This window comes from Penaeus japonicus, unplaced genomic scaffold (genome assembly GCF_977035675.1).
Source record: "Penaeus japonicus unplaced genomic scaffold, GWHDUDI00000001_assembly GWHDUDI00000022, whole genome shotgun sequence".
Taxonomy (NCBI): domain Eukaryota; kingdom Metazoa; phylum Arthropoda; class Malacostraca; order Decapoda; family Penaeidae; genus Penaeus; species Penaeus japonicus.
Window position 1 is genome coordinate 23,950,519 of NW_028234424.1, and position 12,500 is coordinate 23,963,018.

General features: G+C 44.7%; 2 protein-coding genes across 3 annotated transcripts in view; both read right to left on the bottom strand.

Annotated features, from left to right (window-relative positions):
* Positions 1–9,302, bottom strand: part of LOC122263495 (uncharacterized) — an 18,030-nt gene extending 8,728 nt beyond the window's left edge. For both annotated transcript variants that reach the window (XM_043031933.2, XM_043031931.2), the window contains exons 1-2: positions 9,120–9,302; positions 4,393–4,689 (exon numbers count right to left, since the gene is read on the bottom strand). In XM_043031933.2, coding sequence (XP_042887867.1) covers positions 4,393–4,689; positions 9,120–9,129 — 307 coding nt within the window. In that variant the 5' untranslated portion in view covers positions 9,130–9,302. The remainder of the gene's footprint in view (positions 1–4,392; positions 4,690–9,119) is intronic.
* Positions 9,303–10,609: 1,307 nt separating this feature from the next.
* LOC122263494 (uncharacterized) overlaps positions 10,610–12,500 on the bottom strand; it is a 17,312-nt gene continuing 15,421 nt past the window's right edge. The window contains exon 3 of the mRNA XM_043031930.2: positions 10,610–12,500. This exon is cut by the window's right edge and continues 727 nt beyond it. Coding sequence (XP_042887864.2) covers positions 11,956–12,500 — 545 coding nt within the window. The 3' untranslated portion in view covers positions 10,610–11,955.

Here is a 12,500-nt window from a genome sequence, read left to right on the forward strand (position 1 = left end):
AGGAGAAGGGAGAGAGAGAGAGAGAGGAGAGAGAGAGAGAGAGAGAGAGAAAGGGAGAGAGAGGAGAGAGAGAGGAGAGGAGAGGGCGAGAGAGAGAGGAGAGAGAGAGAGGAGAGAGAGGAGGAGAGAGAGAAGAGGGAGAGAGAGGGGAGAGAGAGAGAGAGAGGAGGACAGGAGGGGAGAGAGGAGAGAGAGGAGAGAGAGAGGAGAGAGGGAGGAGGGGAGAGGGAGAGACAGGAGAGGGAGGGAGAGAGGAGGAGAGAGGAGAGGGAGAGAGAGAGAGAGAGAGAAGGGAGGGAGAGAGGAGAGAGAGAGAGAGAGAGAGAGAGAGAGGAGGGAGAAGGGAGAGAGGAGGAAGAGAGAGAGAGGAGGGAGAAGGGAGAGAGGAGGAAGAGAGAGAGAGGAGGGAGGAGGGAGAGAGAGAGAAGGGAGAGAGGGAGGAGGGGAGGAGGAGAGGGAGAGGAGGAGAGAGGAGAGAGAAGGAGGAGAGAGAGAGGGAGGGAGAGAGAGGACAGAGGGAAAGGAGAGAGAGAGAGGAGAGAGAGGAGAGGGAGAGAGAGAAGAGAGGGGGGGGGAGAGAGAGAGAGAGAGAGAGGGAGAGAGGGAGGAGGAGAGGGAGAGAGAGAGAGAGGGGGAGAGAGAGAGAGAGAGAGAAGGAGAGAGGGAGGGAGAGAGAGGGAGAGAGAGAGAGAGAGGGAGAGAGAGAAGGAGAGGAGATAGGAAGAGGGGAGAGAGGGAGAGGGAGGAGAAAGGGAGAGGGAAGAGAGGGAGAGGAAGAGGGGAGAAAGGGAGAGAAGGAGAGGAGAAAGAGAGAGAGAAGAGAGGGAGAGGAAGAGAGGGAGAGAGGAGAGAGAGAGAGAGAGGGAGAGAGAGAGGAGAGAGAGGAGAGAAAGAGGGGAGGGGAGAGAGAGAGGGGGAGAGAGAGAGAGAGAGACAGGAGAGGAGAGAGACAGGAGAGGAGAGAGAGACAGGAGAGAGAGACAGGAGAGAGAAACAGGAGAGGGGAGAGACAGGGGAGGAGAGAGACAGGAGAGGAGAGAGACAGGAGAGGAGAGAGACAGGAGAGGAGAAGAGACAGGAGAGAGGAGAAGAGAGGGGGGAGAGAGGAGAAGAGGGAAGAGAGGAGAGGAGAGAGGAGAAGAGGAGAGGGGAGAGAGGGAGAGAGAGGAGAAGAGGAGAGAAGGGAGGAGAGAGAGAGAGGAGAGAGAGGGAGAGGAGGGAGAGAGAGAGAGCAGAGAAGGGGAAGAGAGGAGAGGAGAGGAGGGGAGGGAGAGGAGAAAGAGAGAGAGAGGAGAAAGAGAGAGAGAGGAGAGAGAGAGAGGGGAGAGGGAGAGAGAGAGAGAAGGAGAGGAGAGGTGAGGAGAGAGAGAGAGGGGAGAGGAGAGGAGAGGGAGGAGAGGAGAGGTGAGAAGAGGAGAGAGCGGAGAGGAGAGGAGAGAGAGGAGAGAGAGGAGAGAAGAGGAGAAGAGAGGGGAGCAGGGAGAAGAGAGGAGAGAGAGGAGAGAGAGAGAGAGAGGAGAGAGAGAGAGAGGAGAGGGAGAGAGGAGAGAGGAGGAGGAGAGGAGAGAGGAGAAGAGAGAGGAGAGGAGAGAGGAGAGAGAGAGAGGAGAGGAGAGGAGAGGAGAGAGAGAAGAGAGAGAGAAAGGGAGAGAGAGAGAGAGAGAGATTTGGGGAGGGAGAGAGAAGAGAGAGAGAGAGAAAAGAGGAGAGAGAGACACAGATAAAGAACAGGAGAGAGAGAGAGAGAGAGAGAGACAGACAGAAAAGAAGAGAGAGAGAGAGACGAGAGAGAGACAGAGAGAGAGAGAGAACGAGAGAGAGAGAGAGAGAGAGAGAGAGAGAGAGAGAGAGAGAGAGAGAGAGAGAGAGAGAGAGAGAGAGAGAAGAGACAGGAGAGAGAGAGAGAGAGAGAGCAAAAGAGGGAGAGAGAGAGAGAAAAAGAGAGGAGAGGCGAGAGTAAGCAAAAAGAGAGAGAGCAAGCGAGAGTAAGCAAAAAGAGAGAGAGCAAGCGAGAGTAAGCAAAAAGAGAGAGAGCAAGCGAGAGTAAGCAAAAAGAGAGAGAGCAAGCGAGAGTAAGCAAAAAGAGAGAGAGCAAGCGAGAGTAAGCAAAAAGAGAGAGAGCAAGCGAGAGTAAGCAAAAAGAGAGAGAGCAAGCGAGAGTAAGCAAAAAGAGAGAGAGCAAGCGAGAGCAAGCAAAAAGAGAGAGAGCAAGCGAGAGCAAGCAAAAAGAGAGAGAGTAAGCGAGAGCAAGCAAAAAGAGAGAGAGTAAGCGAGAGCAAGCAAAAAGAGAGAGAGTAAGCGAGAGCAAGCAAAAAGAGAGAGAGTAAGCGAGAGCAAGCAAAAAGAGAGAGCAAGCGAGAGCAAGCAAAAAGAGAGAGAGTAAGCGAGAGCAAGCAAAAAGAGAGAGAGTAAGCGAGAGCAAGCAAAAAGAGAGAGAGTAAGCGAGAGCAAGCAAAAAGAGAGAGAGTAAGCGAGAGCAAGCAAAAAGAGAGAGAGTAAGCGAGAGCAAGCAAAAAGAGAGAGAGCAAGCGAGAGCAAGCAAAAAGAGAGAGAGCAAGCGAGAGCAAGCAAAAAGAGAGAGAGCAAGCGAGAGCAAGCAAAAAGAGAGAGCAAGCGAGAGCAAGCAAAAAGAGAGAGAGCAAGCGAGAGCAAGCAAAAAGAGAGAGAGCAAGCGAGAGCAAGCAAAAAGAGAGCAAGCGAGAGCAAGCAAAAAGAGAGCAAGCGAGAGCAAGCAAAAAGAGAGAGAGCAAGCGAGAGCAAGCAAAAAGAGAGAGCAAGCGAGAGCAAGCAAAAAGAGAGAGCAAGCGAGAGCAAGCAAAAAGAGAGAGCAAGCGAGAGCAAGCAAAAAGAGAGAGAGCAAGCGAGAGCAAGCGAGAGTAAGCAAAGAGAGAGAGAGCAAGCGAGAGCAAGCAAAAAGAGAGAGCAAGCGAGAGCAAGCAAAAAGAGAGAGAGCAAGCGAGAGCAAGTAAAAAGAGAGAGCAAGCGAGAGCAAGCAAAAAGAGAGAGCAAGCGAGAGCAAGCAAAAAGAGAGAGCAAGCGAGAGCAAGCAAAAAGAGAGAGAGCAAGCGAGAGCAAGCAAAAAGAGAGAGAGCAAGCGAGAGCAAGCAAAAAGAGAGAGCAAGCGAGAGCAAGCAAAAAGAGAGAGCAAGCGAGAGCAAGCAAAAAGAGAGAGCAAGCGAGAGCAAGCAAAAAGAGAGAGCAAGCGAGAGCAAGCAAAAAGAGAGAGCAAGCGAGAGCAAGCAAAAAGAGAGCAAGCGAGAGCAAGCAAAAAGAGAGAGCAAGCGAGAGCAAGCAAAAAGAGAGAGCAAGCGAGAGCAAGCAAAAAGAGAGAGCAAGCGAGAGCAAGCAAAAAGAGAGAGCAAGCGAGAGCAAGCAAAAAGAGAGAGCAAGCGAGAGCAAGCAAAAAGAGAGAGCAAGCGAGAGCAAGCAAAAAGAGAGAGCAAGCGAGAGCAAGCAAAAAGAGAGCAAGCGAGAGCAAGCAAAAAGAGAGCAAGCGAGAGCAAGCAAAAAGAGAGAGCAAGCGAGAGCAAGCAAAAAGAGAGAGCAAGCGAGAGCAAGCAAAAAGAGAGAGCAAGCGAGAGCAAGCAAAAAGAGAGAGCAAGCGAGAGCAAGCAAAAAGAGAGAGCAAGCGAGAGCAAGCAAAAAGAGAGAGAGCAAGCGAGAGCAAGCAAAAAGAGAGAGAGCAAGCGAGAGCAAGCAAAAAGAGAGAGAGCAAGCGAGAGCAAGCAAAAAGAGAGAGCAAGCGAGAGCAAGCAAAAAGAGAGCAAGCGAGAGCAAGCAAAAAGAGAGCAAGCGAGAGCAAGCAAAAAGAGAGCAAGCGAGAGCAAGCAAAAAGAGAGCAAGCGAGAGCAAGCAAAAAGAGAGCAAGCGAGAGCAAGCAAAAAGAGAGCAAGAGAGAGCAAGCGAGAGCAAGCAAAAAGAGAGAGCAAGCGAGAGCAAGCAAAAAGAGAGAGCAAGCGAGAGCAAGCAAAAAGAGAGAGCAAGCGAGAGCAAGCAAAAAGAGAGCAAGCAAAGAGAGAGCAAGCGAGAGCAAGCAAAAAGAGAGCAAGCGAGAGCAAGCAAAAAGAGAGCAAGCGAGAGCAAGCAAAAAGAGAGCAAGCGAGAGCAAGCAAAAAGAGAGCAAGCGAGAGCAAGCAAAAAGAGAGCAAGCGAGAGCAAGCAAAAAGAGAGAGCAAGCGAGAGCAAGCAAAAAGAGAGAGAGCAAGCGAGAGCAAGCAAAAAGAGAGAGCAAGCGAGAGCAAGCAAAAAGAGAGAGCAAGCAAAAGAACAAGTGTGTGATTGAGAGAACATGAAAAAGGGACAGATTTAGAGAAAGAAAAAACTTAGTTGATCCAGTGTCATCCCTCTGTGGTTTGTAGTTTTTGCTACCATAGGCTGACACTAATAACTGACCTTCGTGACAAATCCGGCAAAACCGACTGAGACTGCGGCAACTGGTCTCACTTCGACAGGAGGCCGTAGGCGAAATGTGGGTGGGTCCGGCGCTCGCCTGGTTGCCTGGGCCCGAGGAAGAGGGAGGCGATAAGCCTACATTAGAATTCACGCAAGCAGACATGCTCTTTGATTCCACAAGTGAAGCGACAGGTGGAGAAGACGGATTGATTGATGGCGCGACCACTCTACTTCCAGGTATGTGGGCAGGTGGTGATAGGTTTTCACCACCTGTATAGAGAGGTACAGCAGATGCATCTGGAAAAGAAGAAGAACGAGTCATGCAGAAGAAGAGTGATTCAGAAGGTAAATTTTCAGGTTTGAATAGCCATCAGATCTCGCAATTTTAACTTTTGTCTGCACTTCTTCCTGATATGTATTATGTGAATCAGCTATTGTTTTCCATCACAACAGACTGTTTCTGGAATTGTTAAAGTCCCGATAGTAGGAGAGGGTATGAAGTATTTCAGGGAAATCATGGGGTAAAACAGGCTTAAATGTAATATGTAATAAAAGCACGTAAAAAAACAAAAGCGCTTAAAATCGGCAATGTCCGCTTTTCATCAAGAACTACAAATCAAGGAAACATTTTCGACAAACCCTGTGGTAATACACTTGCCACCTATTTGCCAAGGGGCTCCGCCCCTTGGACCCCCGTGGTCTTTATGTTGTGTTGTAACCATGTGTCCCACCCAACCCTCAAGCCAGGGGGCTCTGACCCATGGACCTTCAAGGGAGCAAACCTTGAATAATTATAGATATTACCTCACTGTTAATGTTAGTTTCAATATGTAATAACATACCTTCAGTATATAGAAAAAGCGATATTGCATCTTTCTTCAGTTCCGGCGATTTCGTCTCGATTTCAAGACTTGGGGCAATTGATGGGCTTTTTCCTATTTTTTTTCCACGATATTGATCGAAGAATGTCCGATAATTGACATAATAAAAAAAAGATTCTCAACGGCGCTCCTCGACGAATAACATCCGAGGAACTATCAAATCGCCCGGTAGCGAATACATACATCCATAGCTTATAAAAAAATGATGAAAAATTGTTGGAAATGTTTAATTTCTTTAAATAAAATTTATGAAATATATAATCGCGAAAGAAAAGACACTTTCAACAAGAATTAATAGTTTTTATAATGGGGTGGTAACAAGAACTAGTTGACATTACGCAGAAATGAGTCACACGGTTAGTGTAAGCTTGACATCATACTGTTAACATCGTGAGCGACTTAAAAATGTAATGCTTTCGCATTTAAGCTACTGAATACCTTCTTTATTAATAATTTGGGGAAGAAGTGTTCCGAATGAAAATTGTCAATATTCGTTCTATCAACTACATGTACTATTTTCGTTTTATCTTATGGCTGTACAAAACCTAACCTATAACTCAAATTTTGCCGGAAATTATCTATAACGTATTACCTGAATCTACTATTATTTTCTATTGCAAACGACTGGTTTAGGAATTGCTAAAGTCGGATAGTAGAGAAGGGCATGAAGTCAGGGAAATTATGGAGTACAACAGGTTTATATATATAATAAAATATGATAAATACGTGAAAAACACAAATGTTTAAAATCGGCTGTGTCCGCCATTAATCAAATTAAAAATCAAAGGAAAACCACACTTTCGGCAAACCCTATGGCAATACACCATAAACACCGCTTAAACCCCTATGGTCAAGGGGAGTTGCACCCAGAACCCCCAAAGGTTCATCTATTCCCTTAGTCAGGGGTCTCTGGCCCCAGAATCCACAGGGAAGAGTATCGTGGATTAATAATGACTACTACCTGGCTTTTAATACCTTTGTCTCAACATGTAATTCGTTGTCAGAAAACTACATACCTTTGTATATAGAAAAAGCGATATTACACCTTTGTTTGGTTCCCGCGATTTCGTCTAGATTGCTTCTATTCAACACTTCGGACCTTGGATGCGCTCTGATATCACGCCGAGACGGATACTAATAATCTCTTCCATTATTGCCTTAATATTGAACGAAGAATCCCCGATAATCGACATGATAAAAACAAAACATTCCTCAGCGGCGATTGTTGATGAATGACGGTCGAGTAGAGTCAATTCGTCCGGTAATGAAAACGCTCATAGTCACAGGTTATTATAAAGGATTCCATAAATACTCATGAAAAAGGTAAATTTTCCGAATAACGCCGCGTTACGAAATACCATAAAAGTGGTATCGATGGATTCCTCTCAACCTCTACTATTCATATATAGTGAAATTAATGAGCGCTTCCATCCCTGGAGCCCATAACCTGGGTCCCGATAGTAGGGGAGGGCATGAAGTAGATCAGGGAAATTGCGGGGTAAAATGTTACGAAATACCATAAAAATGGTATTGATGGATTCCTCTCAGCCTCTACTGTTCATATATAGTGGAAATAATGCGCGATTCCACCTCTGGACCCCACAATCTGGGTCTCTTTTTTTAAGGCACTTCGTGCTACCTCGTCTTACTTTGGGGCATATTTCGTTTGCAAAATCTTAACCCAATTACCTACCTAACTTTGCCTAGTTTTGAATTAAGCCCTAGCCAAGGGGGGGCTTTGCTCCCCCTGGACCCCCCTTTTTAGGGCACTTCGTGCAACATACCTTGTGCAAAATACCCCGAAAAAACACCATCCTCGCCCTGAAATTTAAACATGGCTGTGTTTACGTATTTACGGCTAGCGACAAGCTGTGGACTGGAAACCCCCAATGAATTACCTGCATGCGCTGTTATGTTCTCTCGATAGATGGCGCAATATTCCCCATTGTTTACAGTATAATTATAGAGTGCCCTCTATTGAGTGGTCGCATCATTATCGGTCCTAGTTTCCTATCCTGAGGAATATATGAGACGAAGACTCAGTTGCTGTCATCATGGCGCAGTGTGAAGGTTATTCGTGGTCGCGGCATTTTCATCTACAGAACTAATTACGCATCATAAGTATCACGAAGTGCCCTGAATAGGGGAGATCCACAGGGGGGTGTAGCTCCCTCTTCGCAAAGGCTGACTTTAAAACTAGGCAAAGTGAGATAGGTAGTTGGGTTAAGGTTTTCGTGATACCGAAGTAGCACGAGGTAGCACGAAGTGGCTTAACCCGATACCGTCGGGCGCCATCCACAGACGGCGATTTTTGTAATATGCATAGCGCCGGGTGCCGGCATGCGCCGTCAATTGTATAATTGATTTAGGCCTATGCGTTCCAGAGCCCCGGCATTGCAGCTATGCAAAAACGGAACAGTGCCGGCGGGAATAAGCAAAATGGGTTTCAACTCACTTCCAAAACCTAGATGGCACCACTTTCTTCTAGCATCAGCAGGGGAGAGATCCTTGAATGGCACCCATCTACGGTCTCTAGCAAGCACTATCTCTATAGAGGGATGGCACATCGCAAGTTGCCGACCTCTTGCTCTAAAGTACCGCAGATGAAAGATGTGCAGGCAGCTGCAAAAGCACAAGTTTCCTTCCTCTTCCCTACTTCTTCATTTTGGATGGTTATAAGTTTCGTGTTTGTTCGTGACAGCACAGAAATACGAAAAAATAAAGCTGCTTTTTGTCCCCACTAAAACAGTAATACTTCTATCACATTGAGTATAAAGAAAAAAAAAATGAGTTGATATAGACCCTGAACTACAATTTTAGTCAACTGCAGAATTGATGGACCCTGTGATATGACATAAATATCTAAAAACAGTAAAACACAAAAAAACAAAACACAAAAATGTCTCTAGCTCTACAATGAGTGACGAAAAGGGAGTGGGAAAAATCAAATTATGTTGCAGAAGCTGCCTCGATCAGAAATAAAATTCATCCTGGAGCCTGTGTAAGCAAATCTATCCACCGTCGGCAATGGGTTAAAAAGGGGGGGTCCAGGGGGGGCCAAGCACCCCCCTTGACTAGGGCTAACTTCAAAACTAGGCAAAGTTAGGTAGGTAATTGGGTTAAGATTTTGCAAACGAAATTCATATTTTACCCCGCAATTTCCCTGATCTACTTCATGCCCTCCCCTACTATCGGAACCCAGTTTGTGTGGTCCAGAGGTGGAATCGCGCATTATTTCCACTATATATGAATAGTAGAGGTTGAAAGGAATCCATCGATACCACTGGATCTATTCTTTCTATTCATATTTACTTAATATTTGTTTTGATCTGTGATGAATCTCAATCTGAATTGAAGCGATGTCATGCGTTCCCCGCGGTTTCTGCGCACTATGGAAATAAACTTCCACCACGTGTATCCTGGCAAGAGCGCGCTTGGATCAATTACATGTTTGACGATGGATTGCTTTGGTAGTTTACAAGTTCTATCTTGTCAAAATATACATAGTAATTTTTTGTTAGTCCTTACCAGTCTGCCGATTAGCATGGAGGCCCCGCCGATTGCAGAGAGGCTGATGCGTAGGGATCTTGAAAATATTTGCAAAATTGTTTCCCAAGAACCCGTTTTAAAAGTTCTTGAAGGAAATTTCAGTTCCTAAGCCTATTATACAGCTTGAAACTTACAGCACCTTTGATATATAAATCTGCTTTCGGTACTCTCAAGATAAGCTACATGAAGGCAATGCCACTGTTCTCTATAATTATATCGGACAGCCAACAAAACTCGACTAATAACTTAATCGAAGCATACCGGAAAAAAAAAAATACAATGCTCCTTTAAACTTACCTGTAATCATGTTAACTAAAATATAATGCGTTGTCTGTCCTATATGCTTATGCTTTCACTTTCCTATAACTTCTTTTCAGCAAAATACCACTTCTTATATATGAAAAGAACTCTAAACCGCATAACACTCCGCACCGAAAGCCCTACTGCCGTCTCGCCAAACAACTAATATTCTGATCCTCCCGCGTGACAATATGGACCTGTGGGTAGCAGCTACAGCTTGGGCCGTTAAGGGAAACAGCTAACTGCTTTGTTATATCTATACAGCTTGTTTGTATGATGATCTGTTAACCGCCCTCGTATTTATTGTATGTATTATTCAGTTTTCGATCAGAATGACCTTATACACATTTTCTTTACTCCTTTTAGCTTTGTATTATCTGATTGAAATTGCCGTGGGTCATAGTTACTGGTTTACAGTTTTTTTCTCTCTCTTTTTGCTTCACGTTTGTGCTAATACGTTGATTATTCTTATTCTTGATGTTGCTTTATATTGTAATCATTCCTAGTAGTTATTATCTCTATTGCTATTAAGGCTGTAATTATCAAAATTATCGTAATTGATATTATTATCGTCCTCATTATTAGTGTATTATCACCCTACTATTACTATTGTTATAGTCATTATCCTTATTATAGTTATTGTCATTATTATTATTTCAATCATTATTATCGCCATCATTATTGTTGATATCACTATCATTACTATTTTTATTATCACCACAATCATGGAGCAAAGTTCACTGTAATAAGAGTAGAAAAAATAAAAATGAGAATGAGGAACTTCAAACGCAAGAAATGTAACTAACGCATTTCATCATTTTACCTTCATCGTCATCATCATTATCATCACCATCACCATCCTCATCATCGCTCTCATCATCTTCATCGTCATTAGCATCATCATCATCACATCATCATCATCATAATTAGCATCAATAATTATATAATCATCATCCTCATTACCATTATTGCTTTTATCGCCAATATCTTTTCTGTAATTTCCAACATCATTATCATTATATTTAATTAAAAACATAACCAGTCGCATTGCGAATTCTGGCATAATGACACCCTGCCATTAGATAATGATAATCGTGTAAACTATGGAAAGTAATTTTAGAACTCACATTTATAATGATCAAGACATTAAAAGTAAATCATATACATAACACTGTTGATATTATTAACATAAGCACTCGGAAATAACAGATTTAATAAAGGAACAGAGCTATGAAAACGTTATCATCATTCATACCATCCTCTTCATTTTGTTTAAACCATTTAGGTCGGTTGCTTTGCGGTGTCATTCTGTTTAATCCTTATTTGGTATGTGTGCATCCAAGAGCTCCTTTGGGATATAAAGGTTGCTGTTCATTTGTCTGCAGTGAACTCTGGGCTGATACTTTTACTCACTTGGCTCGTGATTATCAGTGTCAGTTCAGATGAGCACATTGTTAGAGTAAGAAAAGGAAGTAAAAAAAGGGTACTTGTAAAAGTCATATGTATTAAAAAATAAAATAATTTGTTTACAGTATTTCTTTACACCTATAATAGTATCTCTGGTGGCCATCTGAATGATGAGGGAAAGAGAAAAAAGCAATATAATATTGGGAAAATCAAGCTGTTCTAAAACACTATCCATCAATAGGTTGAACAGAAACTTTGGACTATAAACATAGAAAAGTGAGATCAGAAGTACAATAACAAGAATTATGAATCACTAATGCATTTACAAATAACTGGCGACAATGCGTAAGCATACCTATGAATAAACGTGTAACAAATCATATACGCGGAGAAATGTAAAGTGCAATAGTAATTTCATTCATTAAAGTGGAGACCGTACAAGAACTGCATTAGTTGCACAGTACAAAAAATAATAGAAAAAAAGACAATGAGAGAGAGAGAGAGAGAGAGAGTCAACACTCAAATTGTAAACAGGAAGTGGCAAAGTCGGGTCGACTATCTCACAGGTAAGAAGAACCCACGTAAGTTATCGCTCGAAGGTGGCGACGAAGGGGCCTGAGTCTTAGATATAAGCAAGAGATTTGTGGTAACGTAAGGACTGAGCGTTAAGCCTGTGACTTGACCAAACAATAAGTCTTCCTCTTGACTGAAAGATTCTTGGCTTTGTGATGACACGTTATTTTCATTTTGTGGCGAATCCTTGGTATGTGATACATCTTTCTCTTGACTGGATGAAGAGGTTATCTCCTGGCTGTCTGGAAGGCGAACCTTTTCGCTGGACGATGTATCTATTTCTTGGATGGTTGATCCGATCGGCCTTTTACTTTGTGAAAGAGCGGCTTGTCTGCTTGACGTTGAGCTTCTTTCTGGACTGTTTGAAATGCCAATCTCATCGCTGGATTTCGGATTTATCTCTTGGCTGTGTGATATCTCTCTCTCTAAGCTGTGTAAATTCTTTTGATTTTCGCTTTTGATTAAATCTTTCTCTAGGTTTTGTGAATGCTCTGTCTCTCGGCTGTGAGAAAGGTCTTTTTCTTTGTCTTGAGATGAGTCTTTCTCTTTGCTGAGAGAAGCTTCAGAAACTTTTTCAGATGAATCCGTTAGTTCGCGACTTTGTACAGGGTCAAACGTCTCTAGGCTTGTGGCAGCAAGCTGCTGCTGAAGGGGAAGAAGTGAATCTTTTTCCTCCTCAGAGGAAGAAACTTCTGAGACTAAGACAGAGCTCTGGCTCACCATGTGAATGGCAGTCGAAGTGAGGCTCATGTCCTCCCCCGAAGAGACTAGTTCGTCGTGACCTGACTGAGGATCCCGGGGATCCCCGAAATGAGGATCTAGAGTAGGCTGCGGTACCCAGGCCACCGCAGCCTTAGGGAAAGGGCTTCGGGGAGCTAGGAAAAAAGGGTCGAGGCGTCAGGGTTCCCGATGGGTGCGACGTGGTGTACGTGCGCAGCCTCGGTGGATAAGAAGGGCCGGGGAACCGCGGGCCGTACTGGGGACCGAAGAAGGGGGACGAGTATGGGTTGTAGTAGTGTGGGGAAGGGCCACCGTAGGGCGGGGGCAGCGTGGGTCCCCCGGAATACTGGAGGGGAGAATTTATTGGGTACGGAGGAGGAGCAGGTGTGTATGGTCGCGCCGAGGATGGATAGGGCGACGCAGAATAGGGCGGAGGGTAGGGCGAGGGTGAGGGCGTGTACGGCGAGGGCGTGTACGGCGAGGGCGTGTACGGCAGCGGCGAGGGCGAAGGTGTGTACGATATCGGCGAAGGAGTTGGGGAGATGAGATGCGCCGGGACGAAGAGCGAGTGAGGTGTGACGGTCCTCGGCCTGTACGTCGTGGGCTTGGTCGTGATGACTTTCGGCGCGTAGGTCGTCACAACCTGCTTGGGCTTGTAGCTGGTCACCTCAGGCAGTA